Source organism: Nanorana parkeri, unplaced genomic scaffold (assembly GCF_000935625.1).
Source record: "Nanorana parkeri isolate BGI_ZX_2015 unplaced genomic scaffold, ASM93562v1 scaffold505, whole genome shotgun sequence".
NCBI lineage: Eukaryota > Metazoa > Chordata > Amphibia > Anura > Dicroglossidae > Nanorana > Nanorana parkeri.
The window spans coordinates 20198-35286 of record NW_017306773.1 but is presented as its reverse complement, the minus strand read 5'-3'; the positions used below and the strand labels follow the sequence as shown (position 1 = coordinate 35286).

General features: G+C 42.1%; 1 protein-coding gene across 5 annotated transcripts in view; it reads right to left on the bottom strand.

Moving 5' to 3' along the window:
* Positions 1-514: 514 nt before the first annotated feature.
* WDTC1 (WD and tetratricopeptide repeats 1) overlaps positions 515-15089 on the bottom strand; it is a 31246-nt gene continuing 16671 nt past the window's right edge. For 4 of the 5 annotated variants that reach the window (XM_018561182.1, XM_018561183.1, XM_018561185.1 and 1 more), the window contains exons 7-16: positions 11260-11442; positions 11082-11173; positions 10183-10298; positions 10001-10076; positions 8429-8513; positions 7878-8051; positions 7559-7794; positions 6175-6340; positions 2700-2892; positions 515-1621 (exon numbers count right to left, since the gene is read on the bottom strand). In XM_018561182.1, coding sequence (XP_018416684.1) covers positions 1412-1621; positions 2700-2892; positions 6175-6340; positions 7559-7794; positions 7878-8051; positions 8429-8513; positions 10001-10076; positions 10183-10298; positions 11082-11173; positions 11260-11442 — 1531 coding nt within the window. In that variant the 3' untranslated portion in view covers positions 515-1411. The remainder of the gene's footprint in view (positions 1622-2699; positions 2893-6174; positions 6341-7558; positions 7795-7877; positions 8052-8428; positions 8514-10000; positions 10077-10182; positions 10299-11081; positions 11174-11259; positions 11443-15089) is intronic. The other variant, XM_018561186.1, reaches the window with a different exon arrangement.

Genomic DNA, 15089 nt, shown 5'->3' with positions numbered 1-15089 from the left:
AAACTAGCGTCCTCCCGTTACCCTAAGCTCAGTATTTAAAAAAAAAAAAAAATTCCCTACGTTATGTTATAAAACATTTATTCTTACCCATATTTTTGGTAAAATATAAAAGACGGGGTCACATCGGGTAAATAGACATCAAACATGTCCAGCCTTAAAATTGTGTGCGCCCCCAAAATCGCAAAAAACGACCATACTGAAAATTGGCCATTTCTGATAGGCAATTTACATGACAGGTCCTCTTTGTGAAGACATCAGGGTTCTCCAAGACACCTAATGCCACCTAGGGACCCCCAGAGAAGCAGAGATTGAGGCGTTTTGTAATATATAGCCCTATCTGTCCTCTGAAAAACAATATATAATATGTGTGGGTCTCCTGTGTAAGAAAGTATATTACTGCCGTGGAAGAATCACATAGCAAAAATGTAAAAAGTGCATCAGTCATTAACGAACAAAAACTGCAAAAAAAAGCTCAGTCATGAAGGGGTTAAAAAGAACAATAGCATATTTGACAACACCTGTAACATCTGCTCAGAAATAAAGAAGTTTTTATTTGTAGATGTACATCAAATACAAATTGACAGGAGTCAATCACAGGTCTAGGACAGCTTTTCCCTGTGGTTAAACGAACAGTGTGAGAATGTGGTACTGTTTGCACCAACCTGTTTATTAAGTTAGGGCTCAATAATCAGTCACAGCAGGCCCTCTTCAAACTTAAATCAACTAGATTTACATATTCTAGATCAATGAAAAAGGCCTTCGTATTGGCTAAGTTTGGAGATGCCATCTGCAGATAATCCTTCCAGACTCTAACATTTTGAAAAAGAAAACACTTAAATAGCATCACAAAAGCACATATTCACACAACCGCCCTTATTTGTTTAGAGGCCATCATGAAAATCACCTCACTTCTCACATATTCTACAAATTATGTGCGAGGTACCTTAATCTGGGCCATAGCTATTTCCACATGTTATTCAATTGCCTAAAGCAATCCTAGTGTCACTTTTCATGTCGCAAAGTCAGTTCACCAATCAAGAAACTAGTCGGCATCCAGAAATTCTTAAAGTTTCACACATTGGTACTATTGCATCTGAGTAGTATCCATTCTTTTATGGTCACACCCATGAAATTCGAAACTCCAAAAAATAAGGTGTGCATTATTCGGCATCCGGTTTATTCTGGATTTTGAGCATGAGGAGATGCCTGGTCATTGGTCAAAACATTTGATCCAGTGGTGACATGGAAGCAGTGGGTTCTATGCCTCCATGTTCCTTATCCTAGACATTATGAGGTACATTGCTCTGCACAGACTGCTTTGAAAGCAAGATGAGTGGCCATTAAAATATGGTCAAGCCTTTCTAAATAAAGGGTATCCACCCTATATCCTACACACTTTCTTCTGTCAGGGTTAGCTGGGCCGACATTGCACTTGTCCTTCAGCAGAATCCTCATCGTCTGATCCCCCACCACCAGACGCTGGGCCCCCTCCACTCAGTCCAGTAATTCTGTACCCCATGTTCAGAAGCATTACTTCCAGCGGGTCAGCATTCATTCTCCGCTGGTTAGCTTGACAGGCACTCTCCATATCCTGCACCACTCGCTTGTCTGTGCCTTCACTCTGCAAACAAACAAACAAACAGGAAAGTCTGTAATGTGGACAGTATGGGTCACTAACACCTCCTGCTTCAAGAAACGGTCCCATGGAACCCTTTCGAATGCTACTGTGCATGCATGGCTTTTAGTATCACCATCTTTTTATTCTACCGGGCCTGCGCTTTCAGAAAATATATGGTTTGGGGGGTCTTTTACAAACGCTAGCAACGCAGCAGTTGAAAATCAAACCAATAGGAAAAAATTGCAGAAAATTCAAAAATGGCTTGGCCAGCTGATTTGAAAAATGTTCCGGAGGGCTTGGCAGCGAAAGGGTTAAAGGCTGGCCGTCTGAGAGGCAAACAAACAGCGTAGGGCGCTGGAGTGATTCTGAGGTAAATATGTATCTGGGAAGGGGGAGGGTGGACAAAAAGGATAGGTGGACTTTTTAAAGTGCACTTATCCTTTAATAAATAGGATACAGCTGCCAGGAGTAGGAGATTGTCACATGACTAACAGGTCATGTGATCAGGCTCTGGCATTTTATGAATACTATGTAAAATACAGGTCAAGTTTGGAGTAGTCACTACAGTATCCTGCGCAGAGCAGATATCAGTATCCACTCCCTGTTATATATTTGTGCTGGAAATGTGCTTTCCATAGTGAATGTCCAGGTTGCATTATGACTAATGACAATATGCATAATGACTAAGTATATTTTGGATATCTAACACTAGGATATGTATCCCATTGTTCCACATGAGAAAAGAAGTGCATTTTTTTGACCCAACTTACAGCATAGGATGCTTGACCCATGCTTGCAGTAACTTTTTCACTAGTTCTGGGTGTGGCATATAGAATTAGATTAGTATTGCATAACGATTTTATTCGAACGCCTTGAATGGGTGGCAGGATTAGCTCAGTGTTGGTAAGCAAATGATAACCTAATTAAATACTGGGCAAAATAAAAAAGTGCTGCCTTAATTGAGAAAAAAATATTATAAAATAATAATAAATTAGTTTTCTGAATTATATAAATGTGGAATCTACTACCGTTTGTTGCATGTTCCAAAATAAATCGGTTTATAACCTATGTGGTTAACTACCTCAGGACGTGGGCTCCATAGTCGCACAACAGGGTCAATGCCGCTCGTTGCTAGGAAACAGTAACTTGGGTGTGGCTGTAGACAATTAACTATGGACTCATCTCCTTGCAAAACCCTAACAAGGGCACAAGTCTCCTTTTCCCAGATGAAGAATGACCCATCATCTGATCCACTCACTATGTACTGAGCATTGCTGAAAAGAAAAGGAGGGAAGAAATCAAAAATCCAAAGATAGAAAAAACGTAAACCAACGAAACATCTGAATGCAGGAGCAGTAGTAAAGATTCACAAATGTGTTAACCACTTTAATTCAGGTGCCATTTAAAAACAATGTTATAGTTACTTTTATAAGTCAGTACCCAACCTGAGACATCATGGACCCTGCTGCACTAATTACCTCCTCAACTTGTAATTCTGCTACAACAAACTAAGTGTAGTGTATAGCACAGTGTAACTGCAGTGATGTCATCTCCACCATCATCAGCATATCCTGTAAGCTGCAGCAGCCATCTTTAACCACTAGTGGACTGTCCACTTTATAATGCAGCTGGTCCACAGGCCCATTATTCCTGGAGGAGGAACCTGTATGTCCTCCCGTGAACCCCTGTGTGCGCACGGCCGCTGCACCTGCAGCGCCCGCTGTCATTAGACAGTGTAGAGCTGGAGCTATGCACATAGAGCCGATTGGACCAGCTCTGTGTACGGTGATCGCTGTAATTGGTTATCACATGGCAATGTTTACATTGCCAAGCCCTCCCCTTCCTCTTATATCAGAGGTAGGGGTAGAGTACAGGAACTAATGAATGGATGAGACATCTGTTCATTAGTTCCTGATGAATACACGCTCCAGCAGCAGCAAATAAAAAAAAAATTATAATAAATACATTTAAACTGTTCAGCCCCCTCCTCCCTGCCTATAATATCCGCATTCTATCTCTGCTCTGATCTGTACATTACCCTTTCACCTCCCTTATCCAGCATATCTATTCATTAACCCTTTCACCTCCATCCTCCCACTGTATTTGACCTGTACATTAGCCCCATCACTTCCACCTCCCTCTGTGTATGACCTGTACATTTGTTTCTTATCCAACATTACCAAGCTCCACGTTTTAACCCCCTCAATACCGTCGTGTTTCTTCATTTCCCCAAAACTGCGGCAAAAAATCAGGTCACCTTGTGTGTCTGTGTGTTGAGTGTCTACATTCCAAAAATGGGTAATTTTGGGGGTTTTGGTACTGTCCTGACATTTTTATTTGCTATGAATAATAGATGAAAGTTAAAAAAGCAGGCCTTTTTTCAAATTTTTGGGTCTTTTTTACTTTATATAGTAAACAGTTTTTAAAAAGTGGTTAAAAAAATACCACTAAAAAAAAGCTCTATACGTCTCAAAAAAATGAAATAAAAAGAATTTGGTTACAGTGTTGCATGATGGAGGAATCCTCACCCAAACTTGCACAGTGCTAAAAACTGAAAAAATGGCCTGGTAATGAAGGGGGTGTAACATGCCGGTACTGAAGTGGTTAAACAGGGCAGAGCTTGCCTGCTCCTGCAACAATAGGTCAATGATTTAGTAATCTTCTTCTTGCAGCTAACATCAAGCAGTAATTAAGTATAAAGGTGCCCATACACCTTACGATTATCGGACAAAACTTTTGATCGAATAGTCGTACAATTTTCGTAGGGCAGCCCCATCCTGCCCCGATGAAGATTAATTTAGCCGTAATTAACGAAAAGCACCTGGACGAAATGCTGTAATTGATTTGCCGTATTTTCATTAGCGCAAGCGCAGTGTAGATCGTACGACTTTTGACGGACGGAAACGCCAGCAACCTTACGACAATCGTACGATCTAGCAAAGTTTTCAAACATGCTTGACCGTCAAAAGTCGTACGATTGTACAGTAATGTTGGTCGGACACTGCAATGCACACATACGATTATCGGCGGTAAAGTCGATCGCATGCGAAAACCGTCCGATAATCGTGAGGTGTATGGGCACCTTTATAAGTGATCTGTTGTAGCAGAAGTGCACGGGGGAGAAAGATCAGATCCCCTAACCTGATCCATAAAAAAAATAAACAAACTACAAATAACGACAAAGAATTAAATAGATCAATTTATAGAAAAAAAGCAATGACCAGACAAATATGTTGGATGTTCTGGGTGACTTTTTTCTCCCACAAAAATGTGCAATGTTATTAAGACTATTTCAAGAAACAAAGCCATTGTGCCAATTCCTGTTCACTCAAACCAAACTTATTTTAAGGTTACAATAACGAAAAATTGTATCATACTTACCCGTAATTTTCCTTTCCGGGCATCAATCCATGGCAGCATACATGTGGTAGCATGCTGTCATGTCGGCGCCACAAAAGCAAAACATTTTTTATGCTTACCCATAATTTTCCTTTCCCTGGCACCAATCCATGGCAGCATACTACCACATGTATGCTGCCATGTTGGCCTGAGGAAAATTATTTATGCAACATTTTTTCCCCCCGTTTATTAAAATGCAGCGCTGAAAGGAAAAAAAGGGCTCTTCTAACTTAAAAGGTTTGATTTTAGGTGCCCATACACTGCACGATTCTCGTATGAGAATCGCGGGAAATCCCACGATTGTACGAGAATCGTGCAGTGTGAATGAAGGCGTGCAACCGTTTCTACTGTACGATCGCACGTCTTTTGTCTAAGGAGCATGCTAGAAAACCAGCCAAAAATCTTACGATTTTCGGCTGGTTTGAATGATGCTCGTGAGACAAATGCCCAATGGGCCGGTGTGCGCAAGCGCACACTGCCGTTCAGCATTGCGGTCATCGCAAGCCCGCCCCTCAGGGGGGCGGGCTTGCGATGATCGCAAGTACGATCTGCCTGTCCAAGATGGGCAGATCGTAATTTTTTTTAATTACTTTACAACCATCGTAAGACTAAGGTCTTGCGATGGTTGTAAAGTGTATGGCCACCTTTAGAGTTGTACCGTTCCTCTACATTATGTAAATTGCATTTATGTGATATCCTTTAAGTCTGAACACTGTCGATTACATTTTGTGGTAAATGTCTGGTAATGCATGTATCATGCCAAAGTTGCCTATCCTGCCTACCAGAACGTTTGTCTCCCTTTTTAAAACCTAGGAAAAATCTATATGTATTCAAATCTGAAACCAAACAAAAACTGACCAAAACAAGATGTGAAGGTTAATTTAAAAAGTTAAAAGGTCTAAAACACAAAATACAATCTGGGGAAAGGGGAAAAGGCTGGGACATAAAATCCTACTCTGCTATTTACATAAAATGAAAGTTCACATTTCCTAATCTTCAGCGTAAACAACTGACAAAAAATTGGTCCAAATATGATAAGTAATTCATGCAGCAAAAGATACTATGACAGACCATAATAGCAGTTAGTGTACTATTCCACAAAGCAGTAAGCATTTGTTTTTGCAGCCACTACATTACAAAATGAGTAATTTGGTTACCTTCCCATGAAGCTGGCTTCCTTTATGTCTGTAGTAGTATTACAATGGCCACAATATCTATGCTTATAATCTAGGCTTCGTTCTCTAAGCAGCAGTTCATCCTCAGAGAGTGAATCCTTCCTGCCCCCTGAGCGGAGGCGGACAGAGCCTCCTTTTTTATCGTCCTCTGTGGAAGAAATAGAAGGACAAATGTTTGCATGAGATAGAGAAAGGGTCAAAGCTAAAACATGTAAGAGGACTGAAAAAGAATATAAACAAAAGGTAAAATAAATATGGATTTGGATAATGTCATTAGTGGATTTTTCTACAGTATGTAGTGCTACAACCTGGAAAAACATTTTAAGTTATTTAATCAATGTTCACCCCAAAATTATCCTTTATATGGCATTTCATTTTACACACTTGCGCTTCTATGTGTATATCATTGTATTATATTTAAACATTTGTAGTTAAGCCACCAGAAATGCAATGTAAGTTCAATGTATCCGTCACAATGCAAGAACATTATTTTGAGTTGGTCATCTAAGAACATTATTTTGAGTTGGTCATCTAAGACCATTATTTTGAGTTGGTCATTTTAAGATTTTGAGATGGCCCCTGTTTAACTCTGCAAAGCAGAAATCAGAGACGGTATATGCAATAAGATGACCCTATGTACATAGCATACATTTACAAATTATTATATATATATATATTTTAAGGTTTATTTCTTTTTTAAAACTCTGTGTACAAAATTCATTATTGTATAGAGCCAGTATGTATATGTACAAAAGACAAATAATGTCAATAGGGAATAATAACAGAGAATAAAATAATTGAGCAAACTGACAGTCTTGATTGAGTCATTATAACATAACCAACAATTGGTCAGACAGATCCTTTATGATAAACTTACAGTGCATTTCCAAGATTAAATTAAGAGGGTCTGAATGGTTTTATCCATTACCCATTTCAAACTATGTGTAGATTCACACCAGCCATTTAAGAGGACAATTCCACTGGGATACGCTAGGGGTAGATGGGTTAATCCATCCAATAGCAATGGCTTGCAAGCCAAAACATTGCTTCCCATAAGAATATTCTGCTGTAATGTGGCCAGTGTTCTTCGACCAATAAACCAAATAATCAAATACTGGGTGTGCACGAAACAGGGAGACTTAGTAGAAAAGCAAGGAAAGAAGTCACTTGCTTCCGGAAGTCAGTGATGACTGGGCAGCTTCATATTGGGTGCAAGGTTCAGCTTGGGGTTCGGTACAGGGTATGGGGTTCGGTACAGGGTATACAGTTAAAAAGTAGAATGTAACAAAATGAATGCAACAATGCTATATAATATTACAGATATAGGATAAACAAAAAAAAACATGCTGATACAAAGAATGCTTACGGTTGTCATTTTTGGAGAATAAGGCAACCCTGATGTCCCTGTCAAGTGCATCACATGCACTACTTTGGGCCTGTTCTGGGAACTTGACCTTGAACTCCTCCAAACAATCCATTGCTTCAGAGACATAGCGAAGCTCAAATAAGCAGCGGGCTAGTCGAAAGTGAGCCTTAAGATGAGCTGGGTTTAGTGCCATTGCTTGAAGGCAGTCTCTCAGAGCATCATAGTGATCTCCATCCCTAGCAGCAGAGCACAGGAAGTATGAGAAAAAGCCTTCTGTCCAAAACACTATTCAGAGACCACAATAGCCTCTTCTACTTACCACTTGCGCTTCATATATGCCGCTGCCCGATTTCCAAATAACATAGCACTATCAGGAGCCCTCTGCATGGCTTGACTATACAACTCAATTGCTTGGCTCCACTGTTGCCGTGCAAACGCATCATTGGCTTTTTGCTTCACTTTTTCTAGATGTGGTGGCAGCTCATTTGTTGTCCTAAAAATGCAGAATAAGTAGAAGAACTGTTACTAGATAGATACCACAAAGTAATATACAGTGCTGATTGATAAGCCAGTACCTCATTGTGTCATGCCTACTGAACAATGTAGAGAAAATCTGTTCATACTACGTCATGTTATCAAGTCCAGCTTCTGCAGTGACCCCTTTTACATGCATCTTCAAAATAGTTTTTGAAGATTTTTTTTTGGTACTTTTACTATACATTTCCACAAATGTTTTTAGTGCATGTGCTGGAGGTTTTACTACTACTATGCAATGTATTTGTTGTGGTGACTTGATTTTCATGTGAAGTATAAAAAGCCGACAACAAACAAAAAGAATAAAGAAAAATGTTTCATAAGAGATGCTCCTACCCCACCACGGTCTTGGCATCGCTGACGCGCAAACCATTACTGTAGAAGCTAAGTCCATTGCTTGTGGTTTTCCCATTCTGAACTTCTGAAAGCACAAAATGTAGTGATAAACTCAAGAGTACAAATAGATCTACTAAACATTCTATCGTACACAATCTTCAATTGCATTTAAGTAAAAACTATACCTATTTTTGGTTTTGGGTGCAGTGGTGTAGGGCTTGATCTCTGTTGGGTCTTTATTACTGTACATGGCCTTGATGGGTAGATCTGCCCCAAGCATGGTTTGACTGTCACAGGGAATGCTCTGCTGTGTATGGAATTTCCCGATTCATCTCATGACAATCTCCATATACTCCCATGGAGCCTGCATAAGGGCAGTGGTGACAAGGTGCTTCCTACAGAGATTCCATTCCATGGAGAACCAAGAAGCTCATTGGGGTGCTCTTACTATCATGGGGTGATGAAAGACACTATCTGCGTGACATTTGTATGTTGGGGCTCTGCTAGCTTTACCCTCACTTACTATCCCAGTAACAACGGTTTCACCAGACAGAAAGTAATGGAAAATCTGCAACAGGAACACAGACAGCAATAAAAAAAAAAAAAAACTAACCTCCCCCTACTTTACCAAATAAAATAAAAAAATTATAAGAGGAAGCCATGAGACATGGAGGCAGAACATGCAGACTTAATGCAAGATAGTGTCTCCTTCTCCCATCAGTCAAATCTCTGTAACAGAGCTCTGGGAAACAGTAACAACCTTCTCGCTCTACTCAAAAGCTGGACTTAAACTGTAATATGCATGTATATAGTCGGGTATACACACTTCTATTTTCTTTGTTCAACCTGCCGGCTGTAGGAAGAAAATAGAACAGATTCCTCTATCAACGCTTACAAGCATTGATTGAGGAATCTCCTGCTGTTTCCTTTGTATTCTGACAGCGGCTGACATGCTCCTTTGATCAGCTGATTAAGGGATGCCGGCCTGAAAGGTGCCGACAGCGGCACTAACGCATCGAATTTCGTCTGGTTCATCACATTCTAACACGCAAAATATAAAAACACACGCACACATTAAACACACATATTCACACTAACACATATACACACACACAAATTAGACACACAGAGAGTCAAACACCATGCAAATTCTCACAAGTCACCTACCTAAGATCTGACATATATTCTTCCAGCAGCTGGCTCTGCTATTGTCCTTCCTGAGCTATCAGAGGTCACTTAACACAGTACAGCAGCGGTCTCTGCTACTGCCTGAGAGGAAGATACGCCTGGCCCCTACATAGCTTGTGAGTTGTGTACTGTTTTGTACACGCGGTCGGGTTCTAGGCAGCATGGTGGGCATTGGATCTCCGTTTAGGAGAAATAGTGAACTGGTCTCTGTAAGGGAAAACCATGAACGGACTAGGCTAGCCCTGGCAGTGGAGCTTCTGCATATATAGTGTCATTACAAACATCCCTCCTGGTCTCGACTGTGCCCCATAGCAGCCACATGGGTGGTGGATGCTTTCAATATATATATGGGTAAAAAGTATACTCATACTTAGAAATACTCACCTCCAGAATTATGGTGGGATTTAGGCAGTAAAAAAGTGCAAGGTTTTTGCTTGAATGTTAAATCAAACAGATAGACCTAGAAAACAATAACATTTCACACATCAAGAGAAGTTAGAATAATTTTTTTTTTTTAAATGAACTATTTGCACACTATTTTAAAAATGAACTATTAACACCCTTACCTGCTCCCCTCCCATGTTGACTAGAAGCTCGGTTCCATCTGGACTAAAAGTTACGTATGTAGCCACTAAAACACGTAACCGGTTGTTGTAATCTGGTAGTTTGACTGGAAGGTGGCCTAAAGCAAAGAGATTTCATTAAAGAAACTAGGGGTGGTTGGGATAAGCAAAGTGCAAATTCCCTTGCAAAGTAAACAGCCTATTTGCCTTTAATAAATCAACCCCCTAGTGTCTATTGAATAGGGTACATTAGGAAATGGGGTATATTGATGCAAATACAAAAAAACAAAGGGTGGTTGTCCAACTGAACACCGCAAAAGATAAAGAGAGGCCTCCCTACTGCCAGAATTCAGACAGGTATTCATAGTCATCTCACAGTACACTAAGCGATGGTTACGAGCACCTGTCTGGGTCCCGGCAATAGGGAGGTGTGTCCTGATTGGCTTTCAATTGCTGCTTTATGATTTGTTCCCTTTTGGATAATCAGAAGATTATGAGATAGTCTAAGTAACACACTGGCAACAGACATGCTGGGAGTGCTGGGTTGAATGAAGTCAATCAAAAGGCATGCCTCGCCGACTTGAGTGCTCCTGACCTCTGATTTGGTCTCTGTCAACCAAAGGAAAGTTGTTATACTGCCATGGTAACATGAGAAATCCCAAGAAGTGTTATCAGCCCTGCCTACTTCTCCACTGTGGTCTACAGAACACCTCCCCCAGGTGAGCTATGCAGTTAAAATCAGGCACAAGCAGACTAGGGTGACAACACTGCTCATCCATAGATACAGTACAGTGAGTAAGTGTTGACACCCTAGGGTAGAAGGTGTGTTACTGACAGGATTACAAGGTGAAAAAAAAAATCCTTGGATTTAGATAGACCTTAAGGTGAGACTATGGTCCTACCTGCTACATAATACTGTGCTGCTCCATCTGGGATAGGCTTTTGTCTTGAGCAAAATGTATGTAGTCCAGATTGTGACTGCTGCAGGTTCTTCCTACAATGCAGACAATAAAGAAAAATATGAACATAAAATGAACATAGCAATGTTCTCCTTGTTATTTCAGACCACCAATTACTCACCTGTGGCTGTGAATCATCCGGATATCATAGAGCCGCACAAAGGGCCCACTGGCTCCTACGGCCAAGCAGTTATTATCCTGAGGACTGATGCTTACACATTTTGCTTCTACTAATTGCCCACAATACTCCGTCAAATCAATCAAGACGTCTGAATTAGTACTGCTCTCTCGTAAGTCATATTGCCTGAATTTGGAAAAATTAGAACTGAATTAGAAGATAATTAAATATGTGTCAAAACACACCAAATCATCATGTATGCATTTTTATCAGGTCCTTTGAAGACTATTCAACTGCTCCCTCCGCTAGTACACCCATTTTACATCCAAGGTTGTTCAGAATTGGACAGGTTGTACATATCTGGCCCTTACTAAAATCTCCTGACTACACTGCTCATCCAACCTAGGTTCCCTTTAATTGGCTTTGGTGGCACAAATCTTTGGGAAGCCACAATATAGCAATAGGTAAAAAACGGCACTCATAAAAGGGATCCGTCCATCCAATACTTTATTTGTAAAAAAGGCATAAAAGCAGCTAACAAACAAATGCTTACATGTTTCAGCCCCCAAACTGGGCCTTAGTCATAGCCGATTTGGCTACGACTAAGGCCCAGTTTGGGTGATAAGACATGTAAGTATTTGTTTGTTTGCTGATTTAATGCCTTTCTGCAAATAAAGTATTGGATGGACAGATCCCCTTACAAGTGCTGATTTACTTATTGCTTATTGAAGGCTCTGGAGGAAGCTTTACCAGGTAATCGAGGTTCCAGCAGTGGGATTGGAGACAAGAGGGTAGAGCTGCTTCATGTCTTCATCTGTCTGTTTAAAGGCAAATAAACAGACAGATGAAAACAGCAAAGTAATCTTAGGGCCTTGGTATACAGAATATTAAAGTAGATTTATAGCCGAACCAGTTCCAGACCTTGCACATAAGAGATACACTCCTATGCCCTGCAAATCCCTGATGTATAAATGACAGCCAAGACTTGCTCTGTGTTAGAGAAGCATAATGATCATAATGATGTGCCTCCCCCTGCCAGCAGAACAACTAGCTAAGAAAATGTGGACCCCCCCTAGGAGCTTTAAATGCGAGTATGCTCAGTTTATTTGCACATTATGGCAGACTTACCTTGTAACGTGCCCTTCTTCAGTGATGTAACGGGCATGATTTCCCTTGTTGTTCCATCGCCGACACTTCCACCTTCACCCGGTCTTCTTCAAGGTTTGGAGTCTTCAGCCATCTTAAATGGCTATGCTGGGATGACATAACTCCTGCACATGTGCACGGGAGTTACCTCGTCCCTGCACAAAGTCGCACCTAGGCTGTACACTCAGTTGACAGACAGAGAGAAGCATTTATGACAGAAGGGACATATAGAGTCTCTTCTTCCATAAACTCTTTCATTAGCATTGAAAAAAAACCCCCACTTACTTAATTTCCACTTTAACAACCTTGCTTTAGATTTCTGCTGATTTGCCTTGATCTTTTGCCTACTCTCGCTTGTCCTTTCCTTTTTACTAGTATTCTTTTTTCACCTATTTAAGAGTTTGTTGTACTTAAATTAAAATGACATAACGTTAAAATATCTTTCATAAAAGGTACTAGGGAATGGAAACATTTTCCTTTGACACAAAACAAAATGTAATCACAATTCAATAACATAGCGTTGCTACCATAATAGGTGTAATAAGAACAACATTAACTCATACATTTCTATGTAATAAGGCAAACACTAAGGGAAAATAGAAAACAACATTTTAAGACAGCTTTCTGACACTTACAAAACACATTTCTTGTAAGTGTATAATTTACTATTATTTCTAACAAACATAGAGTACAGTTCAGCACGAGGATAATCTTAATGTAATATCATTTATTTTAAAGCTGAACTCCAGGTAGATATAAAATACACAAAACAATACAGCTAGGTATTTATTTACAAACTATTAAAAGCAGAACTAAAGGCTTTTTTTTTTATGCAAACACTCTGAAAATGCAAGTTATAAATAGTGCATACATAAACACTGGCAAAACTATGTCTTGAGGCGTGTGTGTGTGTGAATTTTGTTTTCCCTTAATAATAAAAACCTTCCTTTAAAAACTGCATGTTGTGTTTGCTTGTGTTATCTTTGACTAATATTTAAATTTGTTTGATGGTCTGAAACATTAAAGTGTGACAAACTTGCAAAACAATGAAAAATCAGAAAGGGGACCAACACTTTTTCACACAACTGTATTCTCCCGAATAGGCTCAAAGGGGGATTCCTGCAGCACCGAAAGCACCAAGTTCAGATCCCACGGTGCCAAAGGCAAGCGGACAGGAGGAGCAATACGCGCAACCCCCTGAACAAAAAGGTGCGAACCAGAGCATTAGACGCCAAGGGCCGTTGGAAAAACACAGTCAAGGCAGAATCAGCCCCTTCAACGTGCTCAATGCCAACCCTTGAGCCACACCGCATTGCAAAAAAGGCAAGAATGTTGCTGATGGAAAACAATCTCAGAGACCAGGCCACCGCCTTGTACCAGACAAATAGGCCCGTCACGTGCGAAGGTAAATGCTCCCAGAGACCGCTTTGCGTACTCCGCCAGAGCAGAGGAAAAAAACCCCCAAGGACAGCGCAGTAACGGCAGCACCGACCGACCCCCTAGACGAACCCGAGGGGGCCCTGGGGCGACTGGCAAAGGAACGCAGGCGCACGGGAGGTGCAGACAGGGGATCCAGAGGGGTCCGTAGAGCACAGCCCACAGCCCTCACAATGCAACCAGAAGGCTCGTCCTTGCGAGCCATGATCCCACTGGCACCAACAACCGCTCACCAGACGACCGCCACAGGCAACAGGGAGACCACCGCAGCACCCACGATCCCCGGACCTATTTTCATCCGGCACTGGCAGTGTCCGACCCACGGCAGAGGAGAGCTGCCCCCCGTTTCCAGCTTCAGCGGCGCCCCAGGCCAAAAGGAAGCTCCCCCCCCATCCATCAGGGGTTGAAAGGAGCCCTGGGAGGAGGCGACAGCGGAGAAAGGGCATTTTGCCCTGATCCAAGATGGCGGCCGCGGATCCGCCTGGAGGCCGCAAACGAGACCGGGGCCTCGAGTAGCGGCCGCGGCCGCCGCACGGACCGCGGCACCCCTGGGCTAAGTAGACACCCATAGCCAACCTAAGCCCCCATAGTGTCCACAACCAGGCACACCGCTGGCCAGGGCAGGAGCCCTGGGACGTAGGGACACAGGAGGAAGGGCATATTGCCCTGATCCAAGATGGCGGCCGCGGAACCGCCTGGAGGCCGCAAACGAGACCTGGGCCTCGAGATACTTACCAGGCCCAGGCGTGCAGGGAAGCAGCGAAAGGCGAGCGCCCCCGACCGCGGCGCTGCCAGCCTGCAGGAAGTGCTGTGACAGGCGGGCCAGGACCCCCTGTCATATGCACCCCCGGGACGAACCCGCAGGCACCCATAGGGACTACTAGTCGCAGCCGACCCACCGTGGCAGAGTCTGCATGCGCTCAACGGCCACCCAGGGGAGACTACAAGGATCCATCTCTATCCAGCATGTCGCCCTGGTGACACTTGCTAGAAGAATCGCAAAAAAAATAAAAACGGAAAAAAGTAAAGAAATTTTCCAGAGAAACATTTTAGCTCCTTACTCCTGACGCTAGGCAAAAAACTGGAGACTTGTCAGCAGGTGGGGGGTTGGGCCACCAGCAGGGGCAGCCCCTAGGCTGTTTTTTTGTCTTTTTGTTATGTGCCTAGCATCCTACTCCTGCAGGTGGCGATATACCCTACCATACAGGATCTACGATCTGTTGCCCTGTGTCCTTCAATGAACGGGAGAG